General features: G+C 38.1%; 1 protein-coding gene across 1 annotated transcript; it reads left to right on the forward strand.

Moving 5' to 3' along the window:
* Nucleotides 1-226: 226 nt before the first annotated feature.
* Nucleotides 227-9,477, forward strand: tnni4a (troponin I4a). The gene is made up of 7 exons (XM_066668695.1): nt 227-269; nt 4,007-4,038; nt 5,092-5,157; nt 5,925-6,056; nt 6,679-6,768; nt 7,213-7,383; nt 8,706-9,477. The coding sequence occupies exons 3-7, from the start codon at nt 5,149-5,151 to the stop codon at nt 8,790-8,792; spliced, it is 489 nt and encodes a 162-aa protein (XP_066524792.1). The 5' UTR covers nt 227-269; nt 4,007-4,038; nt 5,092-5,148; the 3' UTR covers nt 8,793-9,477.
* Nucleotides 9,478-16,520: the final 7,043 nt, after the last annotated feature.

Raw genomic sequence — 16,520 nt, forward strand, 5'->3', positions numbered from 1 at the left:
ATTGTCAGACATGCACTAGTGTGGGGAAATAACTTGTGACTGTCCCCTGGGGTAGTGTGTGTGTGTGTGTGTGTGTGTGTGTGTGTAGCAGGTTGAGGACAAAGGAGGTCAGCTAGGTGCTGGACTGCACAGCAGGAGGCGTAGCATGGGAGCTATTTTAGTGAGCCATTCACAAGTAGGAGGAGAGTCCATAAATCGGTCATCAAAAATCCACTACACTGTCTTTTACCCTATACTTTGCCTGATCAGTCTCCTACTTATCTGTACAGGTAAGAGCACTATATCAATGCCTCTTTAATCTAGCTAATCTAGAGGTGTGGATTATGTGTGGAATCTTCTCTTGAGTGTGTCTGGAGTAGATGGATTATTTTTTCCCCTTATATATTATTAAAGGGTCTTTTTAATTTACTTCACATTAGAATGTGTTACCCAATCTGTAATGGTATTAAGGACAAAAGGTCAGGTAAAACCTGAACTGTGGTATTTTTAAGGGAAGATCTTTTTTTAATGACATGAAAGGAATGAAATTCTTCTCAGAAAACATACTGTGGCTATTGTAACAGAACCTGATATTCCTGGACAAATATGTTGGTCATTTTTAATGAGCAGTTAATGTAATGCCATTTTTTTTTCCAAGTTTTTCAATTGGTAATACATTCTATTGGTTCTTTTGCTGCAAAATTACAAGGACTTAATAGGACAACAGTGGTAGGATATTTCCAGTGAAGGCAGTTCATCATTCTGTCTCCATCTTGAAAGACCCTGTTGTTTAATGCTAAGCACATTCTGTATCGTGCTTATTTACAAAGTGGATTCCCTGCAATAAAAGGCACTGGGTGTTTTATTGCTGTTGTTGAACTGTGTCATAAAGCAGGGCAGCACTTGGCCTTCACTCACTGGTGTTTCCTGGCAAGAGAGAAAGGGTGAGGGAGGGAGAGAGAGGAGGTAGAGAGACAGAGAGAGGCAATGAGAATGAGAGAAGAGGACTAAAAAAGATATGTGAAAAGGCATGATAGACAAGTGTTCATGTGACTCTGAACACATATTGATGCAAGTTATTTTTCCCTCCAAAGGGGACTTAGATGTCAAACTGCAGAAAAGAATTCAATCCTGCAGTACTGCATTCAGTGAAACTCATTAGATTACTGGGGACCAGTCTCATGTGTGCTGATATGACCTCATAACAAGAAAACATGTCTGGGGACAACCTGTTAAATGGTACACCTCGTTTAAAATCTAGGCTAACACATGACACAAATAAAAAAGCTAGCCTTGCGAAGGGTTAGCTAACTGAAACGTTTGCCCTTGCTATAGGTAACGGCATTTTAAAAACTCAATGCAATGTGTTCTCTAAAACCATGACACATCTCTATAAACTTAAATGGACATTTTAAAGGAGTTTTCAGGTATGCTGATACATAGGTTACATTTATGAATGAACAAAAGACTTATACTTCAGGTGCACCTGTACTTTGCACATGGCCTTCATGAAATGTTGGGCTAGTTTTGGATTTTTACCCTCAGTTTGCTCTTACTTATTGTGTGGAAATGTTTTATTACTGTGGAAATGTTCCCCTTGGTTTTAGTTTACTTTGGAATTTTAGTGTTCAGCTGTAAACTGCCTAGCTAATGACAGTGATAAGTATAGGATATATTAAAAACAGCTAATTGTTATATAAGACTTGGGTGACTAGATATCCAGCTGGCAAATCCACAGTGAGTTGCTTAAAACTTAGTAAATTGAGTGGCTTATAGAACCTGCTGCTTTTGAAAATATCTCCACACATTTTTGTTTGGCATTAGCAAATAATATTTATGTCATGAGCTGAAATTCAGGAAGAAAGCTGAGGTAAATTTATGGATGGGATTTTAAAACGTATAGACCATTTTCACACAGAGAGAACTGGGTGGCGTTGACTTTACCAGCCTTTCACCAAAACACTCCAGCAGCTTGGACGCCAGTTCTTTCATATAACCCAATGTGACAGTGGCCTATCTCACTAACTCCCACTGCACGATTGACCTCACACTGTGACGCCCTGAGTTGCATGGGCACTTTTTCTCTCGATTTCTCTGTCCTCTTGTATTTCTTCGCCTCATTTCAGCCAAAGACCCCATTAACCCCTGCTGTGAGACAGAAGTCCCCTCTGCTCTGAAGAGAAGAAGGGGTCAGTTCTTGCTGTCTGGGCCACAGTGCCAAAACTGTGACCTCTACACCACTCAATGTAATGGATCATATCTTTTGGATTCCAAGAGAACACAGCAGGGTGTGTGTGATGCAGACAGAAGAGATGTCAATGCTCATCTATACTCTTAAAACTGAAGGCCACACTCTTCTTCTTTTCAAGGATCGCCACAGATAAACTGTTTTTGATGCACTGAAGAACCTCACAATGGATTTCTTATGGAATCGCTTTTGCAAATGTGATATATGCCTTTGATGAAAAGTTTTGGATGTGTCTCTGGTCCCATGCAGTGATTCCCACTATAGAACTGTCTGATTTTAATTCTGTGCCACCTGAGGGCCCAAAGATCCAGGCAGCAAATATTGGTTTTAGGCCTTGTTCCTTGCTTGGAGAGCATTCTCTGGATTCTCTGAAGCTTTAAATAATATACTCTACTGTAGTTGAAGGAATCTTCAGTTTTGTTTTGTTTTTATTTTACATTGAGTAATGTGATTCTTGAATTGTTTCAATATTTCCAGTTCTCTTCCCATATTTTAAATATATAGACACATAGAGGGTCTCTAAAGTAAGGAAATAGAAAAGCAAGAAAACACCCATGAAGACAGCAAAGGTCAAAGCATGTTATGCCATGGCTTCCCCCTTTCCCTACCATATTTGTATATGGAATTACATTATATATTTATTGTAATGTATATATTTTTTTAACAAACAAATGGTCATTTACACACATAGATACATAAGATTATTATGTATTCAATGCAAATTAAGTCCATTTGAATTGATCTGTTTTGTAAAGTCATGGAAAACAACATCTGCCTATCCACCTTTTCAGTTTACAGCACTTATACCCCACTCATTCATGCTGAATTTATAAGGTGTGTTTCAGCAAAGAAAATTCAGCATAGCAATAAGGCCCATGCAGTTTCTAGAGGGTTCTGGGTTCTAACCATGCATTTGGTCACTGTCTGTGAGGAGTGTGGTGTGTTCTCCCCGTGTCTGTTTGGGTTTCCTCCAGTTGATATCCAAAAGCACATGCTGGTAGGTTGACTGGCTATGTAAAAATGTCTATGAAAGCTGGTGTGTGGTGGCCAGTGATGGACTGATCCATTTCAGCTACACATTAATTTACATATCCTACTTACTTGGCCAAACTGTTTATATGTGAATTTTATTATGAGAACACAAGGGAAGAAGAGTAGTTTTATAAGGTGCATAATGGTGAAGGGGACGAGTCTGGGCATGGTCCTTCTCCCAAACTTTAGTTATTTCATAACGCCATTAAAACTAATGTAATTTACATAGTAACCCAATGGCTGTTTTTTCTGCAGCCTAAACAAATGAAGTCTGATCTCAGATTTTTTTTTTGTTTACCGTAAAAAAGTAAAAAGATTGTATAACCCTTCAACAATTGTTACAAAATGAACGCATTTATCACTAGTGCACGAATGGGTCACCTAAAGGTTTTCTTAGAACTATGTGTCCAGGCCAGGCAGCATTACTAATTTTATTTTTAAAGGTCTGTGACTGAGTCATGGCGAGGCCTAGTCTAAAAGGGACACATGCCTTCTGTCCTCTGGGTCCAGCAGAGCACACCTGTCTCACGTTTATTGGACCTGTATTAGCATGTGTTTTCTTTTGATCCTTTATGAGGCAGAGCTTTGTTTAATGTATTGTGGTGCTTTCATCGGCATGATGTCTCTTTCCATGGCGTCTTCAGATAATCCATAGCAGAAAAGGCTGGCATGGTGATGTTGCATGAAATGAATGCACCACCTTGTACACTGCTGAAACCTGACCTCAAATTCTCTGGCTTTTTTCAGGACACGTAGCACAGAGTGACCATGTCTGAGGGGTAAGTGTCATCTCACCTGGCATCAGACTCTATCAACACCACATTCACTCAACACATATGATTTACAGCCAGTCATGATGAATGGTGCAATAACATGTTTGTTCATTATGTTCATCACCATTTTTACATGTGACCTCATCCGTCAACAGCCCGGTAAGTCTTACACTGCTGTCATAACCGAGCCTCCTAACTCCAATGGCTATATAACAGCAAAGAAATAAATCTTTATTTCTGCCCTTAGTGTTTTATGGTGACATATTTTTACTTCTCTTGGTGACTTAGTCATATTTGGAAACTAAGCCCATTTAAAATTCATTAAATTACATAAAATACAAACTATTTACTTATAGCAGAGGATTCAGAATGCAATAACTGAGTTCAGCCTAAAGGAATGTTTCAGCCTTGACTGCTTCCTAAAAGATGCACAACTCCAGGTAGCCCACATATAATCATCCAAAAGTTTTGGTTAATAATTTCACAAAATATCATGTGGGCACTGAAGATAAAAGTAGATAAACTGCATAGGATATGGGCCTTATGAGCATTTCTTTTTATTCTATACACTGTTAGAGCAGGGATAACACTTTGTCTACAAAAATTCATTTTATATTGACCTAAAGCAGTAATGTATAATATACTCCTTCAAAGAAGCTTTTCCACTCTGTAATGATGCTATAAATTGTTTGCATGCAAAACCCATTGATTGGAATTTGGCTGACATTTAGTGGGCTCTCATATTTGACAGTGAGCAATTAGCAAGAATGTCATGAGAACCCAGTGAGCTGAATTGAATCACTGGGCCTAATCCAGCAGTAAATGGTCTTGTCTTTGAGCATTTGGTGTGGGGCTGTGGAGCAGCATGCTGTAAAGAAGTCTCCACTGTAGGTTTGCTGTGCTTCACGTAGACCAGTGTTGAGTCTTCATGCTGGAAATTGTGGCACTAATCAGCTCAGGCAGTTAATGCATGCTTCGTGGCGTTTGCAGATTAGGCGGCGTTCATGTCCTAATGTGACTGCAGATTGGACTGAGAATGACTTGACTCTTTTCTCACAGAGAAAATCCAGATCCAGGTCTAAGCCCAAGTCCAATTACTCTGCAACACGCAGGCTGATGCTGAAGGTAGGTAGGAACACTGAGTCAATATCTTCAGCAGACAGATCACCACATATATCCGTTATCCTATCATTCTGTAATACTTATAGCTTTGATTAGTTGGGCTATTTAGGCCTTTTATCAGTTTTATAGCGCATGTATCATTTCCTAAAGGTACAGTGTTATTGATGTGCTGTGAGAGTCTCTGTGGTCTAGCTTCTGTCACATAGTTGTGGGCAATGTGGCAATATATTATCATGATTTTTTTTTTTTGTGCATTTTGTGTATTTCAACTATTCCATATATGTTTATATACAATATCATTACCATATGAAATGTACATCTCAGGAAACCCAGCATTTGTATTGAGTATTGTATTGTATTGAGTATTGAGCTAATAAATGAATACTGTCTAAGACATTTAGTGCAGATATTAGGTTAGGGAACAGAAACATGAAAACTATAAACATAGGTTTGTTTCAAGGACAATCACAGTTTCAGGAAACCATGTTTACATCGAGCAAAACACTGAAACCTTTCATGTTAACAGATAAAAACTAAGGGATTTGAGCAAATAGCTGCAGATGAGCTAAAATTAGCACTAACTGAAAAACTAAAACTAGCTAAGAAAATTAATTTAAACCTAGCTCATCTGTAAAATATTTTTATAGTTGTGTTTTTTTTTTTTTGTTACTGGGGCAGTTCATCCATTCCAACCTGTTTCCAAATCCCAGAGAAGCTACGTCACTATGAAATATTATAGTTAGCAGTGTCATCCACAATTGCTTTCACAGACCAAACTTCTAAGGAAAGCAGAAAACTTGCTGGAGAAAGAGAAAGAGCAGAAGAGAATAGAACGAGACAGCGTTTTAAATGAGAGAGCTCCTCCTCTGAAGCTCTCAGGCCTCTCAACACAGGAGCTACAGGTATTGCTGATTAGCATTTTTGTTAGCATCTTTTTAGCACAGTGCCATTTTCACATTTTATTATATAACATGGTGTACACAAAATTGCAGAATGGTATATTCCTCCATTATAACTTGCATTATCAGTATGAGTTTCTATATTATTCTGGATATCAGAGAAGTGCAAGCCTTTGCTTAGATGTAATATGCTTGTTTTAAAACAATCATTGTCCTTTTTCAACTCCACCTACCTTAGTTGTGCACATTCTAGTTATAGTTATAGACTGTAGTCCATGTATTGCTCTGCATATCTTGTTAGCCACCCTTTCACCCTGTCCTTCAGTAGTCAGGAATCCCACAGAACCACAGAAGAACAAGGTAAAGGGGGACTAACAGGAAATGCAGAGCAACACATGACAATGAACTGCACAGGACCACCACAGACCAGGTATAATTTGGATAATATATCATTCCTATCGCTGCGGTGGCAGTGTTGTCTCTTACTGGGTTAACAAAGTATGCAGCGCAGCATGTGGACTACAGTCTGTAATAGTGTTTTTTGTTTTTGTCGTTTTAGCTGATCAGTGTGTAGTGCACATAATATGCTTACATGTAACGCAAATGTTTTACATGTCTGTCGCAGGAACTTTGTAAAGATTTGCATCACAAGATTGACGTAGTGGACGAGGCCCGTTATGACCTTTCAATAAAAGTGGCCAGAAATGAGACAGAGGTATTGATTTCTTGATTGGGCCTAATACCTGTCTAACTGATTCCTGCCATTGTGTACTGTAACCTTAGCTGCATATGCAACTGCTCTCAGAACATTGCATGTCATTGCATACATTTCTTTGTAAATTATACAATCTATATGCACAAAACTGAATATATGTGTTCAATATGGGTGCACCTTAAAATAACTGAACACACTTGTGTCTAGTTTTATTTATGCACATTTCTGCAGCTCCCAGAATATCCCATTAAACATAATGTGCTGACTCTCAAAGTAAATTCAAACAAATGCAACAAATTTGATAGTGTTTCTGTCGCATAAATCTTGAGGAATCTTGTCATGTTGCATCCAACTATAACAGTCTATAATTGCCTCATAATTGTTAGATTTGTTTCACGCATACGGGAGCATATGGTCTAAAGCTGAGCACATTTTTTTCTTTAGATTCAGTCACTGCAACAGAAAATCTATGAGTTGAAAGGAAAAATGAAGAGACCCAAATTAAAGAGAGTGAAGAAGTCGGCGGACGATGTGTTAGGAGCTCTGACGGACAACAAACTCATGAAGGCTGACTTCAAAGCCAACCTCAAGACTGTCAAAAAGGAAGAAGAAAAGGTGACGCTAATGCCTGCAAAGCACTGCTTCATCTCTTTGCTTCTGAAGCTTTATTGGCTCCTGTGGAGTCTCTTATCAAACCTGTAGTTACTTTATTAACACCACTGTAGAATGGGTTGTTTTTGTTCATAAGTGCACTCTCAAAAAAAGAGGTGCCAAAAGGAGTTTGGAGTAATGCAAAAAAAATATCTTTTGATTGTATAATGAACCATTTAATGGACAGCTCTCTTTAAGGAATAAGTCAGCAAGTGGGAAGAACATTGTTAAAGTTTTAAAAATCTCTATATCACATTATATAATAGTTCTAAACCACTTTGACCTGCCCTTATCTGCCACAAATTTTCATAGCAACTAAATTTGAACAAGTTTAAGTCATGATGACCAACCTGTCACTGAGAGATGAAGTGTTGACTAAGAAAACTACTATGTCCCTAAGTTACATTTGGGTCAGGTCAGCAGGTAGCATCAGAACTTAAGCAATCTAATATTCATTAACACAAACCAACCATCAGTAAAAACAAAATTTACTCAGTATTTTGAACCAGTACTCTACCAACTGAGCAAACTCGTGTACCACCTCTGGTGAGTTGATTTTGAAACAAGTCTGTTCAGCTGGTAGAGCACTGGCTCCTAATGGCAGGCAAATACAGTTTATATACCACCTCTGACAACTTAATAGATTCCTCTAGAGATTGTTTGTTCTCGTTCCACAGAGTACGAGTGTTCCCCCTCACCAGGTTTTTTCTGATGGGTGTTTGGATTTTTAATAGTGCAAGCAGACCATTGTTAATCTTCTTACACATACAAAAAACATTTTAACGCACATTTTTACTCATTTTTATTATTCCATTTGTTGGGGAATAAATTCTTTATCAAGATATGACTGTAATTACACTATTAAGAAGATCAAATTAAGCACAATTTAAAAGAAGGTTCTGGTATATTCAAAACTATAGACCACCCCAGAGGTGGTCTATAGTTTTGTGGGGGTTGGGGGTTGTGGGGGTTGGGGTTTGTTTGTTTTGTTTGTATTTTTAAAACAATAGAATAATATATTGAGAAAATGCATACACAGTTCTGTATGTCCAAGTCAATAATTTGTATGGATTATAGTGTAGTTCAGCTTTGTAGCAGAGAATTTCAAAATGTAAACTCTTGAAAGTTGGTTTCCATGCTGTCCATCTGTGACATATTCACACAAACAATCCACTGCCATTAGGGATAATTGTATACTCAGTCTATCGCTCTATTATTACTGCTCTCCCACAGTCTCTTTTAGTCTCACTGAAAGTGGGTCTGTCTGTCTGTCTGTCTGTCTTCAGAAAGAGGAGGTGACAGACTGGAGGAAGAACGTGGAAGCCATGTCTGGAATGGAGGGCAGAAAGAAGATATTTAACGCTGGCCAATGAAGCACAGTCACAGCAATTTGCAGGCTTTTATCGAAGAATCATAAGACAAAAAAAATGCTTTGCAAAAATGATTTGACTGCTTAGTTCTTTCTGTAGAGAGGACTAATAAAGGTCAAAACTGGGGTACCGTATATGGGTGTTTTTTAGACTATTGTTTTATGAAATCAAAATATTAATAAGTCATTTTCCCCATTTTCTGCAATAGCAAGCACCTACAATTCAAAGAAAACTTTAGACTAGATTTTGGAAAGCTTCTGTGAGGATTTGATTGCTAGGTGAATATTTGTATTGAATGGAGCGCCAGTGAACCGCAACCCAATGCTTAGGGTTTTATTCTCCTCTACATTTGGCTTTGAGCATGGTGACCTTAGTTCTTGACCATGGTGACCATGTGCAGCTGCTCCAGATAACCCAAACTCATTTCAAACTTTCCTATACAGCTTATACAAGCACTGAGAGCACAATTAAACATCTGTGTCAGTAGTTGAAGCACCTTAAATTAGCCTATTGTGCTAATTAAAAGGATTTTGGGTTTGTTTTGGTTTGTGTTTGAGTTTATTTTTGTTGTGTGTTTGTTTGAACTTTACAGTAACAATAAGCACAATTCCAGCCATGAATTCAATCCTTAAAAAAAATGTGTGTTCAACAGAATCACACATTTTTGCTAGTAAATTCCTAGAACAAAATTCCTTTGTACTTTAAAAGCAGTTTAGATGTAACTCTACACCTTCGCCTTCTTTCAGTACTCACTTCAAAATGATGGTTCTATAAGGGTTCTTTATTAAAGGAAATGGGTGTATAAAGAACCCTGAATATTTGAAGAAACTTTAGCATGATTAAAGGGTTCTTTACATCATGAAAGTGATTAATTCAGATTAATGTGGAATGTTCCGTAGCTCTATTTCTAAATTTTTAGTAAATGTCAAGTTGTAATAATAGAGGAGCCGTTTTTGGTTAATCCCCACCTCTCTCCTCCCTCGCTCAGTTGCAGCTTGAACATATATGGAAAGTTCCAACCTAGAAGTTGACAGGATTGCATCCTTAGGTTTGTGGCCTATGAAACCCGAGATTTTTTCGAGATTTTTTGGTACTCTGCTTATTTTACACATGATATATGGTCTAGGGTATAAAACAATCCCCACAAATATATGTAAGCAAGTTTCAAAATTTGATTTTCACTGGAGAGGGTTTTTTAACAGATCAGCTGTTCATATTTTCCAACACAACTCTAACTGCCATGGAATATTGACTCATGATTTTGCTGCTAAAATATGTGCCTGTTCTGTCAGGAGAGAGGGATTAGACAGCGGAACAGCCTAATATTCCTATCATGCCAACTGTGTAAATATTTAAATCATATTCTGTGTGATTAAGATGAATAAATTTGCTCTGTATTCTGACACCAAACGGGGGCTGATATGATCATCCACCTGCATCTTTTCAAACATGGTTACTTTATTAAAAAATAATGCAGAGAAACCTGAGTTCTTCAGCATTTAAAGCTTGATTCAACTCTCTGATGTTGAACTGAGGTCACCCTGACCCTGTAGCCTCTATATTTAGCCAATTTCGTAGCAGTATCATCTTCCTTTCAGATATGACATTCCAAGCAAGATTACTCCCTTATTCAAAAAAAATTACTGAATAGCTGTAGAGGACATATCTAATTTATAGCTCCAGCTCAAATTTCCACCGTTGGAGTCAAGTTGACCCCACTTCAGGTTCCTTCTACATTTCCCTGCAGTCTCCAAGGATTTATTCAGGGGTGAATACAACAAAACTCATTACTCTGCAGTGTTCATTTATGCCTGAGGCAAATTCAGCAAGTTAATTTGCTTCTGCCTATGAGTATATCATCACTTTGAGCAAAACATTATATTGCTAAATTTGTCGCTTTTTATTTGAGTTGAAAGTGTTGGCTGTAGTGTGCTTCATGTCAGAATTTCATGACAGTCATACCAGTAAAAATAGATCTAGTATACATTACAATAAAGTTAAGAACGGTTTTCCATACGTTTCTGGAGAGTAAAGGTTTTGTTTCAACAATGACAATATGTTGAGCTGTTACTAATGGACCAGAGACAGCAGTGCTTCTAGAATTGTTAAACACCAGACATCAGTTTCATAGCTGCATGAAACAAAAATATCCATCCAACAGCATCCTGTGGGCAGCATCCTGTGTCCACTGATGAAGGACTAGATGACTAACACAGACTGTGCAGCTACAGATAAGCTACTGTCTGTGACTTTGCATCAGGGTGAACCAATAATATCAGTGCATATAATACAAAGGCCAAAGAGTTAGCACAGTGTTTAAAAACTCTAGTAGCACTGCTGTGTCTGATCCACTTGGACCAGAGCAACACACACTATCAAACCACCGCTACCACGTCTGTCACTGCAGCTCTGAGAATGATCCACCATATCATGCCTGCTCTGTGTTGGTAATATGGGGGCCTTTACCACTGACAAACAGGGTTAACAAAGTATGCAGAGCAACGGGTGGACTACAGTCTGTAATTTTAGTCTAAAAATGTCCCCCTGTGTAATTTTTGGAACTGGCAAAATGCAAATTGATTGTAGAATATAAGAATTTACCACTACTTTTGGCCAGGCATATTATTATTGTTATAACTATAGTTGTTTATGGAACCTGTTTTTGTTCCATGATAAAGAACTGTATAAATGTACCCTATTGCAGCTTCAATTCTATATAGTACTGCACTACTACTAAAAGCATCCCCAAATATAGCTGATGCTTTAACAGTCTCAACAAAAAGAAGCCTCCAGGATAATATTTCTCACATAATATATTTAATCGTTTTTGTGGTGCAAATCTCTTCTGATGCTCACAGTCACAATCACACCTCAGTTCATCAGCTTATTTGCATAATTTGGAGTTCTTCACCCATTTAATTGAGTACAACCGACTCCCAAGTGCCAAAAAGCACTAAAGAAAATGGAATAAATCAGCACTTCTCTGCTTCCAATAAAAAGGCTCATCAAAACTTCCCAGGGACAAATATTTTTTAAAAGTTCAGGGGCAGCGTAACCTCTTCTGATGATTGCATTATAGCACTGTCAAACACATTCCAAAACATTTCAAAATGTACTTGACCCCAGTGACATGGCATAAACCCACTGAACCCACGTTTTTGTCTTTAGTATGATGCAAATATATTTTTTATTGTATATTTTTAGCATATATATATATATATATATATAACAATGTCATTTTATAGTTGGTATAAAAGACTTTTAAGTAATAGTTTGATTCAGGTTTTTTATTCATCTGCAGATGGTGCTCTAGCTGTGCCTGTGTTGTTGTTCTTTGCCAGTAGGAGGCGACAATGCTTTGCTTTCTCTCAAGTCATGCCCTGTGCTCAACTCCATATTACAAGAAAAGAAAAGAAAAGAAATCTAAAGAGAGTATCCTGTAGATACTTCTGTTACATCACTGTTCTCGTCTATCCACTGTTTTACATGAAAAGGTTGCAGGTAGTTTTCCTAAAGCAAGGTAACCAGTTATGTCCCAGTGTGTCCGTATGATTTCAGTGCATTTAAGCCAATGCAGGTTTGTTTCTACTCTTTGGTCTCTGTGTTAGTTATGTGTGATGTAACCATGCTTAGCTGGATTAAAACCTGTGACTTCATCAAGTAACAGCAGTAACTGAATATTACTAAGAAGCATAAACTACTTTCTCAGTATTTAGTTGCCCACACGTTGCCCTTAGTAAAGCTTCCTTTCTTTTTTGGGAGTTTCTAAAACTGGAATTTAAAACATTAATTAAATATATGGAGAAAGAATAATAATTCTAACCAAACTGCTGCCTCACATGTCAGTGCCTTAGAAGCCAATATTTTGAAATTTGTAATTGATGTCGCATTAGAGACTAAAGAGTCTTTAAATGTGATATTCATGATTTTATAAATAAATAAATAAACAAATAAATAAATGTAAAAAAAAAGTGTCTGTAAATGTTTTTAAAAACAAAATGTCTTTTTCTGGTATGCTAGGCTTTCTCTTCCTGTTCATGGCAGAAAACCGGAATTTTGGAGGATTTTTAACTTAGACCACCTAAAGTTCAAAACCATTATCTGAGATAAGAATATTGCTCTATTCCTGCTCCATGGGTGGGTAATATTGACTTATGTTTGCTGTGGATGGAACTGACTCTATTCCCGAGAGCACTAACTGCACAAAAGTAATCACAGACCTGAAATACTAACAAAACAACTAACAGCTCGAGTTATAAATGAGTTTATGTGGTAATTCAAGCAGTGAATAAAAACTTACAGACAAATAAAACTTCAGCAGAGCTTCTGAATGTAAACAAACCAGAGAACAGTGTTTTCCCCACAATCGCAGATGTTCCCTTTAAAATCAGAAATATTTCAACACTGGTACACCTACAGTGCTCACCAAAATAATTACAACTTTGAAAATATTGTAGCAGAAAAGAGGCAACATTTATACAAGCATTCATTTTAGACACAAATTGGCACCTTCCTCCCTCAGAATACTGCCTTTGTAAAGGGCATTCAGGTCGTTTAGGACACGTTTAGGACCGTATCTGTGGGGATGACAATCATGGGGGACACCCGTGGTTAGAAACCAAACAAAACAAAATGTTTAATACCAATATAGGCAGACACTACTATGAATTAAATGGCAGCAAACATTTTTATCACAGCACAGTGAGTGGCTGAATGTATAAACAACCAATTGCTGCATGACAGCCATATTTGCATATTTCATCCGACACATCAATCAGATTTAACTGGAGACACATTGACGACCAAGGATAAATGCATGGGTTTAAATCTTATCAGGGTACAATCCAGATGCTAGTCCCATGAGGTGACAAGGTGTACTGAAGTGACAGGGTCTATCTAAGTAGTGTTGTATGGTCTGTGAAAATACGCCTACAAATGACCCTGTGAACCCACAGATGGGTATCATCATCACAGACATGTGCCAAGGCCTGGGTGGATCAGAAAGGTGAATTTAACATAGCAACCAAGCACACAGTCTGGGCAAATCAACAGAGCAGGGCCTACATCAAGAAATATGTACATGATTACATACATATGACCCACATTTGGCTTGTGCCTGTTATTACCTTGACCAGTCATGGCCAGTATTACCGGATAAGTCCTCATTATCCTGGTATTTGGTCTCCTACATGTGGCGCATCTTATTGTGGCCCTCTTTTTTTTCTCTCAAAGACTGTCCTTTTAATCCAGCTTTTGCATTTTTATGATGAGCAGATGGTCAGGTTTTGATTGGACGCAGATGCAGTCTCTGTGCTAATGTTAAACATCCCACACATTGTTCTGGGTGACCTTTGCTGAGAAATTGCTTCCAAAGGTTTATTGTCTCTTGCTGAACTGTTCTGCATGTCAGAGCAGTTTAGATGAAGGGGGTTCATGAAACAAAGTGGGGATCTCAAATTATAAGCAGACTGCCTCACGGTCAGCAGGAACTCTCAGAGACAATAAGGTTCGTACGGTATTGCTGTTGCATTTCTATGTTCAGTGGGAACAGCCGTGGAGCTTCAACATGGCATTCACTATTCTGCTGAGTCTGCAAAATCACAGTGGATAATTGCGGAAGCTCAGTAGGTGTTTCAGTTATGTCCTAAAACTTACTTAGGGTTCTTTCTTGAATTATATCTGCCTGTTTCCCACAGTTAAATGACCAATCTCCTCTTGTCCTCCATGGGCCCCTTCAAGATTTAGCATTTAGGATTTTGAGTAAATATGAGTAAAAAAGTATACAACACAATGAATTGATCTGAAGGAGATGATTGTTGGAATCAAATATAATCAATTATATTAATATCCCATGAAGTACTGTGCAAGATTATTATTATTATTTAAAATTATTTATATTCTCAATTAGTGTGGTGCTTCTACAAATGTATATATTATTACAATTAATACAAAAACATAAAAAAAATTCCCTAAAAATTTGTAGATGTGTTGTGAGGGAGTGTGAAGAACAATGTTTGTTTCCAGATATTCTCCTTGATCATTTGGATTTGTTAAACGAACAGCACACCCTGGAGGTGGCGCCAGTCCTTCGCAGAGTGGCACACACTCACTCATTCACTCACGCATTCACACCTATGGACACTTTTGAGTCGCCAATCCACCTACCAACATGTGTTTTTGGACTGTAGGAGGAAACCGGAGCACCTGGAGGAAACCCACGCAGAAACAGGGAGAACTCACCACACTCCTCACAGACAGTCACCCGGAGGAAACCCGCATGGACACGAGGAGAACACACCAAACTCCTCACAGGCAGTCACCCAGAGCGCGAATTGAACCCACAACCTCCTGGTCCCTGGAGCTGTGTGACTGTGACACTACCTGCTGCGCCACAGTGCATATTATTATTATTGTTGTTATTATTATTATTAATTCTATATTCATTAATTAATTATTATATATATATATTAATTAATATATATATATATATATATATATATATATATATAGGTAAAAAGGTACCATTTCATCACAAGGCATCACACACTCACACAGTTTTGGATTGTGGGAGGAAACCAGAGCATCTGGAGGAAAGCATGAAACATGGGGAAAAAATCCCAAACACCTCACAGACAGGAAGCCTGATAATAAAACTACAATAGCAAAGTGACAATATGCTGTCCTGAATTAAATCAGATCCTTTGTCTTATTAGCAGTATGCCATAGTGAAGTGGTTACCAATGTCAGGGTAGCAATGGCAAGCAGGGAGGGGTGGGGCAGCAAGGAAAAATGTGTGCGATAATTGATGAATATCACTTGTCACGATTTGTGACTTTATTTTGTTTTGTTCAATAAGAAAGTGAACTTTTGTATTTAGCTTGGGATGGGAACAACTACCATAGTGCATTTATCACAAAAATGTCTCCTGCAGTATTCTCTCTCAACAATAACCACTGTGTATTGACCAATATATCAGTTGACCACTGGGAATAAGCCTGTTACGATATAGTACCTGCTAAGCTTATAAATTTAGATCTGATATTTGGCTTCCTAGCAGTAATGATATCTTCCATTTGTGCTCAAGACATATCATCAGAAGCAGTGTTTCCAAATATTTAAATTGGCCATTCAAATTCTAGACATTCCTGTGGTGCACTTTTAGGAGATGAATAGGCATGTTCACAACAGACGCTGTAATAGCTACCTTTTGATTATTGGCAGGAGCTTGCATTTATCTAGTGCAGCTTGGTGACTGCGTTTTTGGTGTCAGACCTGTGCTTAGTAATGATAAAATCCCTAGAGTATAGGCCTCAGTGTCCCATGACACATAAAATGACAAAACTCAACCCTGCTGGGCTCTGGCAGTGGCCTTCGTAGTGCATTATATGACTGATCATTATAAATCATGTTCCATAATGGCTGAAGGAAATTAGGCATGGAGAGACTGGTAAGTGACAAGCGCTGGGGAAAGTTCAGGTACGTAGTCATCTCTCATGGAGCTTCAAAACCCAAGTTTCCACACAAGAGTGTAGTGTTTCAGCACGGCAAGATTTATTCCAGCCTCTAAGGCAGGCCATGCAGAAATGAAATAACCACATGGCATGGTGCTCCCTTTTACTGCCAGCTCCCATTCTGGCCTCTGTCTTACAACAGAGAGCTCGCTGGTAGCCCATAGACATGAGCATCTGCTCTGTTTGCTTTATCATCGAGTCAGACTGTGACATGCTCCCC

This window comes from Hoplias malabaricus, chromosome 4 (genome assembly GCF_029633855.1).
Source record: "Hoplias malabaricus isolate fHopMal1 chromosome 4, fHopMal1.hap1, whole genome shotgun sequence".
NCBI classification, from domain to species: Eukaryota; Metazoa; Chordata; class Actinopteri; order Characiformes; family Erythrinidae; genus Hoplias; species Hoplias malabaricus.